Genomic DNA, 12,135 nt, shown 5'->3' on the forward strand with positions numbered 1-12,135 from the left:
CCCTCTCCAACCCCATGGCACTGCAGATACATGCTTCTGGCTCTGTGAACAACAGTCAAATAGCATTACCCATTTTGTAAAGTCCACAAGACCACAACTTGAAAAATCAAGCTGGCCTTACAAAGTTTCAGAAAAAGCTACAGCAGTATTTACATATGGTCCATAGCAATGTTACTCTATCTTTTAAGTCATTTCCATTGATGCTGTGATACTCGTTAATGTGGGAAAGACTTTATTAGTAAAAGAGTAAAGTAATTTAAATGTTAGCAAAAAAGTTTTGTATCACAACTTTGAATCTGTTTAACAAAACCGGTTAGGCTGTTGATGTTTGCTTGCTTTCCTTTATACGTATTACAGTCATACGAGGACTTAAAATTACATTCTGTAAATAAATAGGCCCATGAGAGAACTTTCATTTAGAAGCAAACTTTGAAGGTGCAGTTACTGCTTAAGTGGGCTGTGCAAATATTCCTGTCACTGGAGGTCCCTTTAACTCCGTGGGGGACCTTCAGAATCCAAGGGGCAAATAGAAACTTGGAGAAGTGAAGAGAAAAAAAGGGCACCTTGAGACGGCACTGGAGATCCTTGCTAAATAAAGGAAGATGTTGGCAAGGATTACAGAAAAAAGTATGGAACAGACACTACTGGAGGTATTCAAGTTGGAAAATGCAAAGTGTCCTTTTTTTTTTTCACATCAACAACTTACGTTTATGCTAATCTACTTAAATGTTAAGTCTGGCCAAGCAATTAGACTATTTAACTTTGTTTAGAGTTAAATGCAGACATTGTGAGACTGTGTTCACAGTACTGTATTATGTCTTTAGGAGAGAGGATCTAGATTTCATTTTATCCTTCTCAGGATTGTGTCTGCTATGCAAGCACTGGTTTTCTAGAGTCTGGCCTGTAAGGCACCAGGAGCAATTAAACAGAGGATTAAGGTAAACAGGTGTGTCCCATCACATCCCCTCTTCATACTATATTGTTCATATTCTCTGAATTTCATACAAGCTACAGTGGAAGCAGTAAGTTAACTTTAAAAAATCATAAGATTGCCCATACTTCTAGGTTATGCAAATTGATTTCTGAATAAGCACTTGTTTGTGACATCGCTGGTAAAGGCAGGATGTTATCTTAAAGAGATGCTAGATTTTGGACTTGTTAGTTATAGGCATCGAAACCTGGAACTAGGAAATGTATTTCCACGTATTACTTCCATTATCCTACTAATGTTAGAAACAGGCAACTAACCGCATACTCGACCCCAACCATATTTCAGGAGAGGCTGGCTGAATTTTGCAATGATTCCAAAAGCGAGTATTTGCAGGGTCTTTGAAGCTATAAATCCCCTAGGAAGAGTCTTCCCCACCTGTCAGGACCTGGACAGTGTCCACAGAGGGTGCCGGGCGCACTACCGCCACGCGGCGCTGAGGTCTGCCTCTCGGGTTTTGGGAGAGCTCTTTTTATTCTAAATTACAGACTTTGCAGCCACCGGATATCCTCGCTGCATAACTGGCAGTGGCCATGTGGCTGCACTCGCGTTTCCTGACAACCACTGCATTATTTCCACTAATATCCTGTGTCCAAGGCCTCTCGCTTGGCGACTCCTCGTTCCCACCTCCACGCCACCTCTTCCCTCGAGGGTAATCTCTCTCGACCGTGGCGCAAGCGCCTCAACAAAGCGGCAACCACCCAAAAGTTCATGAAAACGCACTTGGCAAAAGTGGGCCGCTAGCCCCGCGGACAGCTCTAAGCGACCCCGTCTCAGCCGAGGAAAGCGCCCGGGCCCCGCAGAGTGCACGCTGCGGAACGGGCCCGCGGCCGTGTGCTCCGCGCCGGGGCGGGGCGCCCGCGGGTTAGCATTGTCCACTTTCCCCCGCACCCCGCCGCGTTCCGTCCCTCCCTATCTGCGGCGCACACGCGCTCAGAGCAAGCGGCGCGCCCGGGGCTGGAGCTGCAGCAGCTGCGGCGGCGGCGGGGGTGGCGCCGGGCGGGGCGGGGCGGCACGGGGGCGGGCCCGGGGCGAGGCAGCTGGGGCGCCAGCGAGCTAGTGGCTAGCGCGGTGAGCACCGGAGAGGAGCGCGAGCACCAGCATGGCGGGGCTCCGACGCCCGCAGCCCGGCTGCTACTGCCGCACCGCCGCGGCCGTGAACCTCCTGCTGGGCGTCTTCCAGGTCCTGCTGCCCTGCTGTCGCCCGGGAGGGGCTCAGGGACAAGGTCAGCCTTGCGCCTCTGGGCTAGCTCTGCCTCTCCACCCCGCCCCCGCTCTTTCTTGTAGGGAACTGCTGAAATCTATAAGAGGGCGAGGGGAGGAAAGGGAAAGGGGCAGAAGGAGGAAGGAAAGCTGTTGCAATTCTCCGCTGATAACATTTTCTGACCACAGCGTCCCCTCCCGCGCCCCTCTGCCCGGTACAGCTGGAGAGCGGGGCAGTCGCGGGGCTTGGGGACCGCTAGCCGCTCGCGCCCTGGAGCCTTTGTGCGCGGGCGCAGCCCCCGCTTTGTGTGGCGCGCGCGGGTGCCCCGCCGCGGCCCGGCTTCCTGCAGCTTTGTTCCCCCGAGCCTGGCCGCCCAGGGTCCACACTCCAGATGCTCGGGCTGCGGAGCCCGGAGTGCCTCGTGGGGTGTCTTCACTCCACTTCGTCCCCCGCCAGCACGAGCACCCCGAGCCTGCACGCTGTCGCCTTCGCGTCCGAGGGGCCGCCGGCTCACACCCCGCCCATTGTATTTTTATCCTTGGCTCGCCCCTCGGATGGCCTCTGTTCCTAGGAGGAAAAAGAGACGTGTTGTGGTGAGGCGGGGGGCACGGAGGGACGATAGGGGAAACAGGAAGCGTTTCTTTAGCGTGCATTACAAATGTGGTGTATTTTTTGGTGTTCCTGCAGCGATTGAGCCCTTGCCGAACGTGGTGGAGCTGTGGCAGGCAGAAGAAGGGGAACTCCTGCTGCCCACTCAGGTGAGGACGACCAGGTGACAGGGCGGCTGTGGGTGTACGAGGGAGGAGAGGCGGGGAGGCCGCCGGTCCTCCCCACCCCCTGTCCAAGCGGCACAGGCGTTCGGGCCACTTTGCAAGGCAAATAAACGTTAGGGGCCGAGCCTGAACACCTGGCAACGGTGGCCTTCCCAGCTCCTCCCACGCCATGTGACAGGGCGTGAGTCAGGCCGGCCCCAAGTTCAGAAGGTGGGAACCCAGGCCACCTCAGCAGGGACGCGGCCAGCGGTCTGCTCGGCCGTGGGTGTCCTGGGTGCACACTGTTCCCTAAGTGAGCTGGTGCTGTGTGGATGGCAAGTGGCTAAGAGGTTGAGGACAACAGGAGTATTGATTTCATAAATGTTAGAGTGGTATTTGCCATTAGCGTTAAGTAGCTTTGGGATGAAGATGTGACTTTAAAGGATTGTCATCTTGGATTTTCTCCAAGTGCCCTTAATTCTTGTTAAAATGCACCCACTTAAGAACTTGAATTTCAGGTTTTTTTCTCTATATGATATGATGATTGCATGTAGAAAAATAATTACTGACATTTTATTGGGAATCCGTAGCATCATAGAGGGTTTGTTGCTGCAACAGATAATAGTACTGCAAAGCTTTTATCTTTATCTTTTACAAGAAATTCCCATTGACTGTGAAGTGTGCACATTTAAATATAATATTGTTGACTGCCTTTCACCAGTAACGGTAGTGATCCAAAATGCATATTTTTAGGTGGGAGTGGCTTGAATTATAAGGAAATATTCAGCTTGTGTGCAGTACTTTTTAAGATGTTGATTACTTCCCGCGTTGGTGGCAGCACTTAATTCTGTGTTGTGTCTTGCGGCTGTTTAGAAAAACAGGATGTCTAGCTATAACTTTACCGGAGAGGCTGTCCAGTTTTACATTTCAGTTTTCTCCCTCCTATGTGAAACATTCAGAGTGCTGGTTTTGAGATATTTGGAATATTCATTTTGATCAGGGCTAATGAATAACAGCTTCAAGGCAGGAGAGGTGATTTTAGAGGAGAATTTTCCTGGACCGTCCTTGAAGGCCAGCAGCCTGAATGAGACAGGTCTTTTGAGAAAAGGCCCCATCAGGATGAGGAGCAGATAGTTTTTCCTTCTCCTAAAAATGTATTCCCAAATGGATTTTTTTCTCCGATTTTAAATAATATACATATGTGTTTTTGAAGGTTTGGAAGATACAGAAAGATAAAAAAAAAAAAAATAGAAATCCATCGTATTCCTACTGCGAGAACGACATTTAACGCGATGTATTTATTAGAAATTATGTTTTCGTGTATCAGAGTTGTTCCACAGTGGCACTGGTAACATTTTGGGCTAGAGAGTTCTTTGTTGTGGGGGCTGTCCTGTGCACTGTGAGATGTTGAGCAGTTAGCATCCCTTGCCTCTACCCACTAGATGCCAGTGGCACTCACTGCTGCTTCCCCCTCTCCCCCACCCCCTCCTGATTTTGACAACTAAAAATGTTTCCAGACATTGCAAAATTGCCCTGGTTGAGAAGCACTGGTGTATATCTATGTATATGTATTTGCATTTTTGCTCAATTATAGTTTCTACCTCTTACTGGCTAGTGTTGGAAGCCAACCCAGACTAAAAGGAAAGTAAATTATAGATGACTGAGTCGAGTATTATATACTCTCATTTGTTAGAGCGTTAGCTGAAGATTTAGTAGGTGTGCTCAGAGATGGAAATGTCAAGGCCTAAGTGATTATTTTATTTATGGGCTCAAAAGTTATTTTATACATTTCTTAATTTCTGGTTTATTTGTATAATACAATTTGTTTTGATAATAGATGTCAGAATTCAGAAGCTGTCTGGGATAATCAGTATAGAGGGATTTATAGCTAAGTTATTTTAATCAAAGCTATAATGAAAGTGAAACTGGTATTCAAAATAATTTTCTAAGTACTTCATCTATGTCTCTATGTATACCTTTTAGAAACTATCTTGCCCTGCTTATACCTGGGCCAAGGGTAAGGGAGATACACACACACACACACACACACACACACACGTGTGTGTGTGTGTATATATGTATCTCATAAGCTACAGAGAGTTTTGAAGAAAGTTATTTTAAATGAATTATTTTCAAAGTATTTTGAATTTTTTCAGCAAAAATTCCCTCGTGTCAAACGGAGTCTGTTGAAAAGAGACTATTTATAGGTGTTATTTAAATTTGAGGGTTTTCTGCTTAATTAACCAGTACATTGGGTTTCTTCCATGCAGTAAGACTGAAAGATGGCTTCAGAGGCTAAGATTTGTCAGTAGTAGATGAAACAGGAACTTTAGAGGATGTGGCATTAAATAAAATACTGGCCAGGCTGGTGGCTCACGTCTGTAATCCCAACACTTTGGAAGGCTGAGAGGGGTGGATCACCTGAGGTCAGGAGTTTGAGACCAGTCTGACCAACATGGAGAAACCCCATCTCTACTAAAAATGCAAAATTAGCCGGGCATGGTGGCGCATGCCTGTAATCCCAGCTGCTTGGGAGGCTGAGGCAGGAGAATTGCTTGAACCTGGGAGGCGGAGGTTGCAGTGAGCTGAGATCGCACCGAAGCACTCCAGCCTGGGCAATAAGAGCAAAACTCCGTCTTGAAAAACAAACAAACAAACAAAAAAACCCACAGTAACATATTTGCCAACACTGTTTGTATAGTTATTTATTTTGGACATGTCTCCTGTTGATTAGGTCTTTTTTTTTTTTTTTTTTAAACGACGGGTCTCTAAGTGATCAAGACTAACTTACCATTAGTAAAACCAAATACGACAACTAAATTGTTGTAAACTGTCAGAACCTCTGGCCAGGTCTCCTGGGTTTGAGTCTCAGCTCTATCCCTTTTTAGCTCCATAAATTCACCTGTTTGTCCCGTTTTCTTATCTGCAAAGTCTGGGGAATTATGGTGCTGGTTTCAGAAGACTTTGAGAAGATTACGTGCCTGGAACTTAGTGAGCACCTACTGTAGCTTACCTATTATTTTAGTGGTCCCTGAGCTGACTGGTAGACTTGGTCATAGGAGAGCATGAACGGCTTTCTTGTTTTGAAAGGTCTGAATAGTACAGATAACTCAGCACTATTGTGTGCTCTATGATTGTAAAGTTGTACTATTCATATCTTTTTGTTATATACTCTCATGTCATAAAATCATTTGGTGTAGGAACATACAAACTGTGTATCCATGGTGATCATGAGAGGAAGGAGGAAAAATATATGTGATTTTATTCTTAGATTTACAGAAATTTTCCCCTGCTCTGACTGTACTTCAACACACTGAATGCGAAGTGGTGATGGTGTGGAAACCAAACAGGTGTTTCATTAGCTTATTTTCAAGAAGTAATTGGGTGTATGCGGGATACGGCTTTGTGTACCTTCTTTGCCTTCGAAGTCAGAAACTGCGATTCCATGTGATGCATGCATAGGTGATGTCCACCTGACCTGCTCTGCCCTGCAGGGCCTTCCGTGTCAGTCCTCTGGGACACCCACTCCAGCCCGACCCTTGGCCAAGCATGTCCAACACGTATCTGTTGAATTAATGAATGCAACAGCCCCGCTGGTCATTCAGGGCCTGTCCTTCCTGACTCCTGCCCTGCAGTGGCATTGTCATCATTTCTCCCTCTTTGAGTTTCTTGTAGTGTCTTCGGTTTTTTTGGTTTGTTCTTTTTTTTTTTTTTTTTTTTTTTTTTTTTTTTTTTTGAGACTGAGTGTTGCTCTTGTTGCCTAGGCTGGAGTGCAATGACGTAATCTTGGCTCACTGCAACCTCCGCCTCCCGGGTTCAAGTGATTCTCCTGCCTGAGCCTCCTGAGTAGCTGGGATTACAGGCATGCGCCACCACGCCCGGCTAATTTTTGTATTTTTAGTAGAGACTGGGTTTCACCATGTTGGTCAGGCTGATCTTGAACTCCTGACCTTGTGATCTGCCTGCCTTGGCCTCCCAAAGTGCTGAGATTACAGGTGTGAGTCACCGCGCCCGGCCCATGTCTTCGTTTTTCTCCTTTGTCTTGTGCATGCCTTGTTGCCTTAACTGTGTTCTCCTTTGAGGGGCTGGGCTGCTAAGGGTTGGTGCCCTGCTGTGGCCACAGCAATATACAGTATATAGTCCTGCAAACAGTAGACATTCAGTACTGCCCATGAAGTCGTCCTAGTGCAGGAGAGGCAGTTGTCAGTGTCTTGCCCAGTTCTCCTATTTATGAGGTTGGCTAAGTCTGCAGGTAACAGGTGGAATGCCTTAAATATTGATTTCCTAGTATTGTTTGACAATCACATTTTTAAAAATCAGTTCTAGCTGCAAGAAGGGCAGTCTAGAATCTGTTCTTTCAATCCATCCAGACTTTTTTGAGAAGAGAAGGCTCACTCCTGATGCCCTTTGGTTAGCAGGTTTGGGAACCAGGGACAGGTGCTGAGTAGGAGCAGCCGTTACCTGATACAGAATCATGTTGGTGCTGGGCAGGGCTGGGCAGGCTCAGTGCTCCACTGCCCTTATTTGTTCGTTTAGCAAAGATAGACCTTTGGGGCGGGCCCAGTTAGGTCCCCAGAGATACAGTGATGAATAAGAAAGAATCTGCCTTTAAAAATATCAAGTTTATTTTCCCGCATCTTAAGTCAGAGAGTGTAGATAACGGAAATTGGTAGAAAGTGAAACAGGAAATGATACACTGAGATTCCGAGTTTTTGTTATCACAGGTACTCTGTTATGTAATAGCATCTTGCTCCAGTGAATCATTGACCAGTATTTGGTAATCTTTTTCTCATACAGATTTATTTTTGGTTGAATCAACTTCTATCAACATTAAAAAATAATAACTAACATGGGTTGGGCACTTCTGGCATCATTTAAATGCTTTATGAGTATTAACTCATTAACACACTAAAGACTATGAAGTTTACAGATGATGAAATTGAGGCACAGAACAGCGAAATTACTTTGCTCAAGGTAATAAGAAAGTGACAGTGCTAGGATGTTAAACCAGTAAGTGTTTAACTATAGAGCCCATGTTTTTAGTCATTACGTATGTTGTGTGAGTTTCAGTACAGTTTGACCAGAAAAACACTATTATGGTGGTAAAGTTTCTATGTCTGAGGGGAAAGCATATCACGTTCTATTCTGATTTAGAAAAAGTTGCTTAGTGAAGTTCCTATAATAGTCATATCCACATGTAGTTGAGAAACAGCTGGCTTGTACTTAGCTCTGCAGATGTTTATTGAGCACGTACGGCAGGCCAAGCAGTGCTTTAGGTGTCAAGGATGTTACAGTAGACAAAAAAAAAAAAGAAACCAAAACACCTGCCCTTGTGATGCTTGCAGTCTTAATGGAAGCATAGAGATAGACAGTAAACAAGACAGAGAATAAATTTGAAGTAATTTAGTCTGTTCGAAGGGCATACATGTTGCGTGGTGGCAATGTGGGGTGGTGATGTGATTGCGGTTTTAAGAGGTCAAAGTGTACCACTCTGAAAGGACAATATTTGAGCCAATCTTTGAAAGTGGTGAGAGAGAACAGCCAGTGCAAAGGCCCTGAGGCACTTCCCAAGAGGCAGTTGGGGGATTACATGCTTTTGTCCCAGCCCTTTGTGGTTGGCAATAGTAATACTGGTAATACCCTGGAACCACAGTCAAGTGCTGAAAATGGGAACTGAGAGAAGAGTCACCCCACTTTGGAGAGGTCAGCTAAGGCTTAGTGACAAGGAAGGCCTTAGAGATATGCAACAGCAAGTGTGTGCCTGGGGCCTAGCTCAGAGCCTCGCCTGGTAGACAGTGAAGTTCAGCGTTTTCCCTCGGACATTTTAAATTGGAGCCCAGGTGCCTGCCGCTCCAATTTAAAATGTGGTTGGTAGGGGTAGGGCTGGGTGTGTCAGGGCCTATGTGGGACAGTGCTGCATGCTATTGAAGAGCTTGGTGTGCATCTGACCAGTTGGAGGGAGCCATCGTAGATTCTTGAGCAGGGACTGACGTGATGACATTGAGTGCTGGGTCCTTACTGTGTGATACGGGTGATAAGGAGTGAGTGATGTGAGGAGACTGGTCTGTGCTGCACAGAGTGCAGTGGTGCACAGGATGGTTGCAGGCAGCAGTCTGCAGGCAGAGGAGAAAGCTGTGTTTGTCTTCTAATACAGCCAGGGCTACTGGTGGTGTGGGCTGCTGTGTTGGAAGAAAGGACAGGTAGGAACTGGGTTTCCCATGAGTGGGTAGGTCTTTCTGGTAGGAGGTGAAGGGAGGAGAGCAGTGCAAGATGACTATAAGATTTGCCCAGGGGTGGCTGGGCACAGTGGCTCAAGCCTGTAATCCTAGCACTTTGGGAGGCCGAGGCGGGTGGATCACAAGGTCAGGAGTTCGAGACCAGCCTGGCCAACACAGTGAAACCCTGTTTCTACTAAAAATACAAACATTAGCCAGGTGTGGTGGCACGTGCCTATAGTCCCAGCTCCTCGGGAGGCTGAGGCAGGAGAATTGCTTGAACCCAGGAGGCGGAGGTTGCAGTGAGCCGAGACCCTGCCATTGTACTCCAGCCTGGGTGACAGAGCGAGACTCTGTCTCAAAGACAAACAAACAAACAAAAACAACGGTTAACACATGTTCTTTTTCAATAGGGTGATTCTGAAGAGGGTCTGGAGGAGCCTTCTCAAGAACAGAGGTAAGGAAAAAATGGGGGTGGAAACCTGCATGCTGAATGTCCCTGCCCACTTTGGGTGCTCTCTGAAGTCTCAGCATATGTCCATGTTTATGTATTTAGTAGTACCTGTTTCTCTTTAGCATTTGTCATATCTGTACCCTCTAATACGTTAATACGACTTTGTTTTAAAATAAGGTTGTGTAGAAAGCTATTAGAAATAGCCCCTCCTTCGCCACTCACCAATTTCACTTTTTCCTTGATGTGCTTGTGCCCTCCCTCTTGTTTATAAACATCTACTGAGTGCCAGGCACCGTGCTGGGTGCTGAACATGAAACACAAACAAGACCTCTGTTTCATGTAGTGGGCAAGTAAGACTTTACTGTAAGTAAAATAATTATGCTTATGACAAGAGCTATCAAGAATTAGTTTCCTGTGGTAGAGAATAATGAGGTGGATAGGGTGGTCAGGTGAGGCTCCTTTTAGGAGGTGACATTCCAGCTGAAGCCTGGAGGAAACAGGAGCAGCCACACAGCAGCGGGAACGGTGCTTTGGTCAGAGGGAATGGAGGTGCAAAGGCCCTAAGGCTGGAAGCCCTGCCGGCGATCCAGGAACTTGGAGAAGGCCAGTGTGGTTTGTAGGATGGTGAGATAAGGTATGTAGGCCTTTAGAAGTCGCAGTAAGGAATTTGGGTTTTGTTTTTAAGTGTGGTATGAATTGTTAAAGAATTTTAACCAGGGGACTGGAATACAGTGGTATGATCTTGGTTCACTGCAACCTCCGCCTCCTGGGTTCAAGCAATTCTCCTGCCTCAGCCTTTCAAGTAGCTGGGATTATAGGCATGTGCCACCATGCCTGGCTAATTTTTGTATTTTTAGTAGAGGCGGGGTTTCTCCATGCTGGCCCAGGCTGGTCTCGAACTCCTGACCTCAAGTGATCTGCTCGCCTTGGCCTCCCATAGTGCTGGGATTACAGGCATGAGCCACTGCACTCGGTCCTGTGAATTCCATTTTTAAGAGAATACCATGGGGCAGTCTTGGCCACTTGTCAAACTGGGTCCCTTAGAGGTACACGAAGACACTGTAAGTGGTGTATAAGTAGGAGGATAACTTGCAAGGACTAGGCTTCCAGATCCCCAGGGTGTAGGTATCTCCTAAAGCTGATCTGAGTTGTAAGTTACCATTTTCTACCTCTGCTTTCACAATCTCATTTCTCCACTTTACAAAAGAAAGCTGTATCTTTCACCCAGCCCCAATCCTGCTGTTGGCTTCATCTTGGGCAAAGAGGCAATTTGAAATATTGGTGTTTGTTAGGAAAAAGTGATCCACTCTGATTAGATGACAAATTCTTTAGTAACTTTGGTGGTTTTCAGATCATTGCTTTTAGTAAAATTGAAGGAGGACCCAATGAATTTGACAACTGATAGATCATTCAAGTTACTTTTTTTTTTATTTTTTATTTTTTTGAGACGGAGTCTTGCTCTGTTGCCCAGGCTGGAGTGCAGTGGCGTGATCTCGGCTCACTGCAAGCTCCGCCTCCTGGGTTCATGCCATTCTCCTGCCTCAGCCTCCTGAGTAGCTGGGACTACAGGTGTCCGCCACCACGCCCGGCTAATTTTTTGTATTTTTAGTAGAGACGGGGTTTCACCATGTTAGCCAGGATGGTCTTGATCTCCTGACCTCATGATCCTCCCACCTCAGCCTCCCAAAGTGCTGGGATTACGGGCGTGAGCCACCGCATCCGGCCTTCAAGTTACTTTTAATGATGGTTCACTGTGTGATTTTTAGATGAAACACTGTGAGGTAGTTTAGAGAATATACAGACAGTGCTGTAATAAAGCTGTTTCAGTACTTACAAGCTTTTTCAGTACTTACATTTAAAAAAGTTAAAAAAGAAAGGATTAAGTGGATAAAAAACCTGTCTCATTCTAGTAGTAGGTAATGTCCACATGAACCAGTTGCGGGGAAAACAGCTCTGTTCATCTCATTAAAGGATACATTTTCAATAAGATTTTACTTTCTATGTTTAATTATCTATCAAAATTTGTAAAACTTGTTGGTTTGATCAATTGTATGCAGTCGGCCCTCTGTATCTGTGACTTCCGCATTCGTGGATTCAACAAACTGGATCGAAAATACTCAGAAAAAAAAAAAAGTATCTGTACTGAATACGTACAGAGTTTTTCTTGTCATTATTCCTTAATACAGTATAAAAACTATTTACATAGCATTCACATTGTATTAGGTATTATTAGTAATCTAGAGATGATTTAAAGTATACAGGAGGATGTGCATAGGTTATATGCAAATACTGTATGCCATTTTATATCAGGGACTCAAGCATCTTCAGAATTTGATATTCTTGAGACGTCCTGGAACCAATCCCTCAGGGATTCGACTGTACTAATACAAATTGTATTGATAACTTTTTTTGTTTTTGGAAATAGTGTCTCACTCTGTTGCCCAGGCTGGAGTGCAGTGGTGTGATTTCGGCCCGCTGCAACCTCCCCTTCCTGAGTTCAAGTGATTCTCCTGCCTCAGCTT

The 12,135-nt window shown here is 45.8% G+C and overlaps 1 protein-coding gene across 5 annotated transcripts in view; it reads left to right on the forward strand.

Annotated features, from left to right (window-relative positions):
- Positions 1 to 2,053: 2,053 nt before the first annotated feature.
- The window catches only part of TMEM131L (transmembrane 131 like), a 171,350-nt gene continuing 161,268 nt past the window's right edge, over positions 2,054 to 12,135 (forward strand). For 3 of the 5 annotated variants that reach the window (XM_032148470.2, XM_058436836.1, XM_058436837.1), the window contains exons 1-3: positions 2,071 to 2,214; positions 2,880 to 2,950; positions 9,573 to 9,616. In XM_032148470.2, coding sequence (XP_032004361.1) covers positions 2,091 to 2,214; positions 2,880 to 2,950; positions 9,573 to 9,616 — 239 coding nt within the window. In that variant the 5' untranslated portion in view covers positions 2,071 to 2,090. Of the gene's footprint in view, positions 2,215 to 2,879; positions 2,951 to 9,572; positions 9,617 to 12,135 lie in introns of all 5 variants that reach the window. The other 2 variants (XM_032148459.2, XM_032148462.2) reach the window with 1 other exon arrangement.

Source organism: Hylobates moloch, unplaced genomic scaffold (assembly GCF_009828535.3).
Source record: "Hylobates moloch isolate HMO894 unplaced genomic scaffold, HMol_V3 SCAFFOLD_3, whole genome shotgun sequence".
Classification (NCBI taxonomy): Eukaryota; Metazoa; Chordata; class Mammalia; order Primates; family Hylobatidae; genus Hylobates; species Hylobates moloch.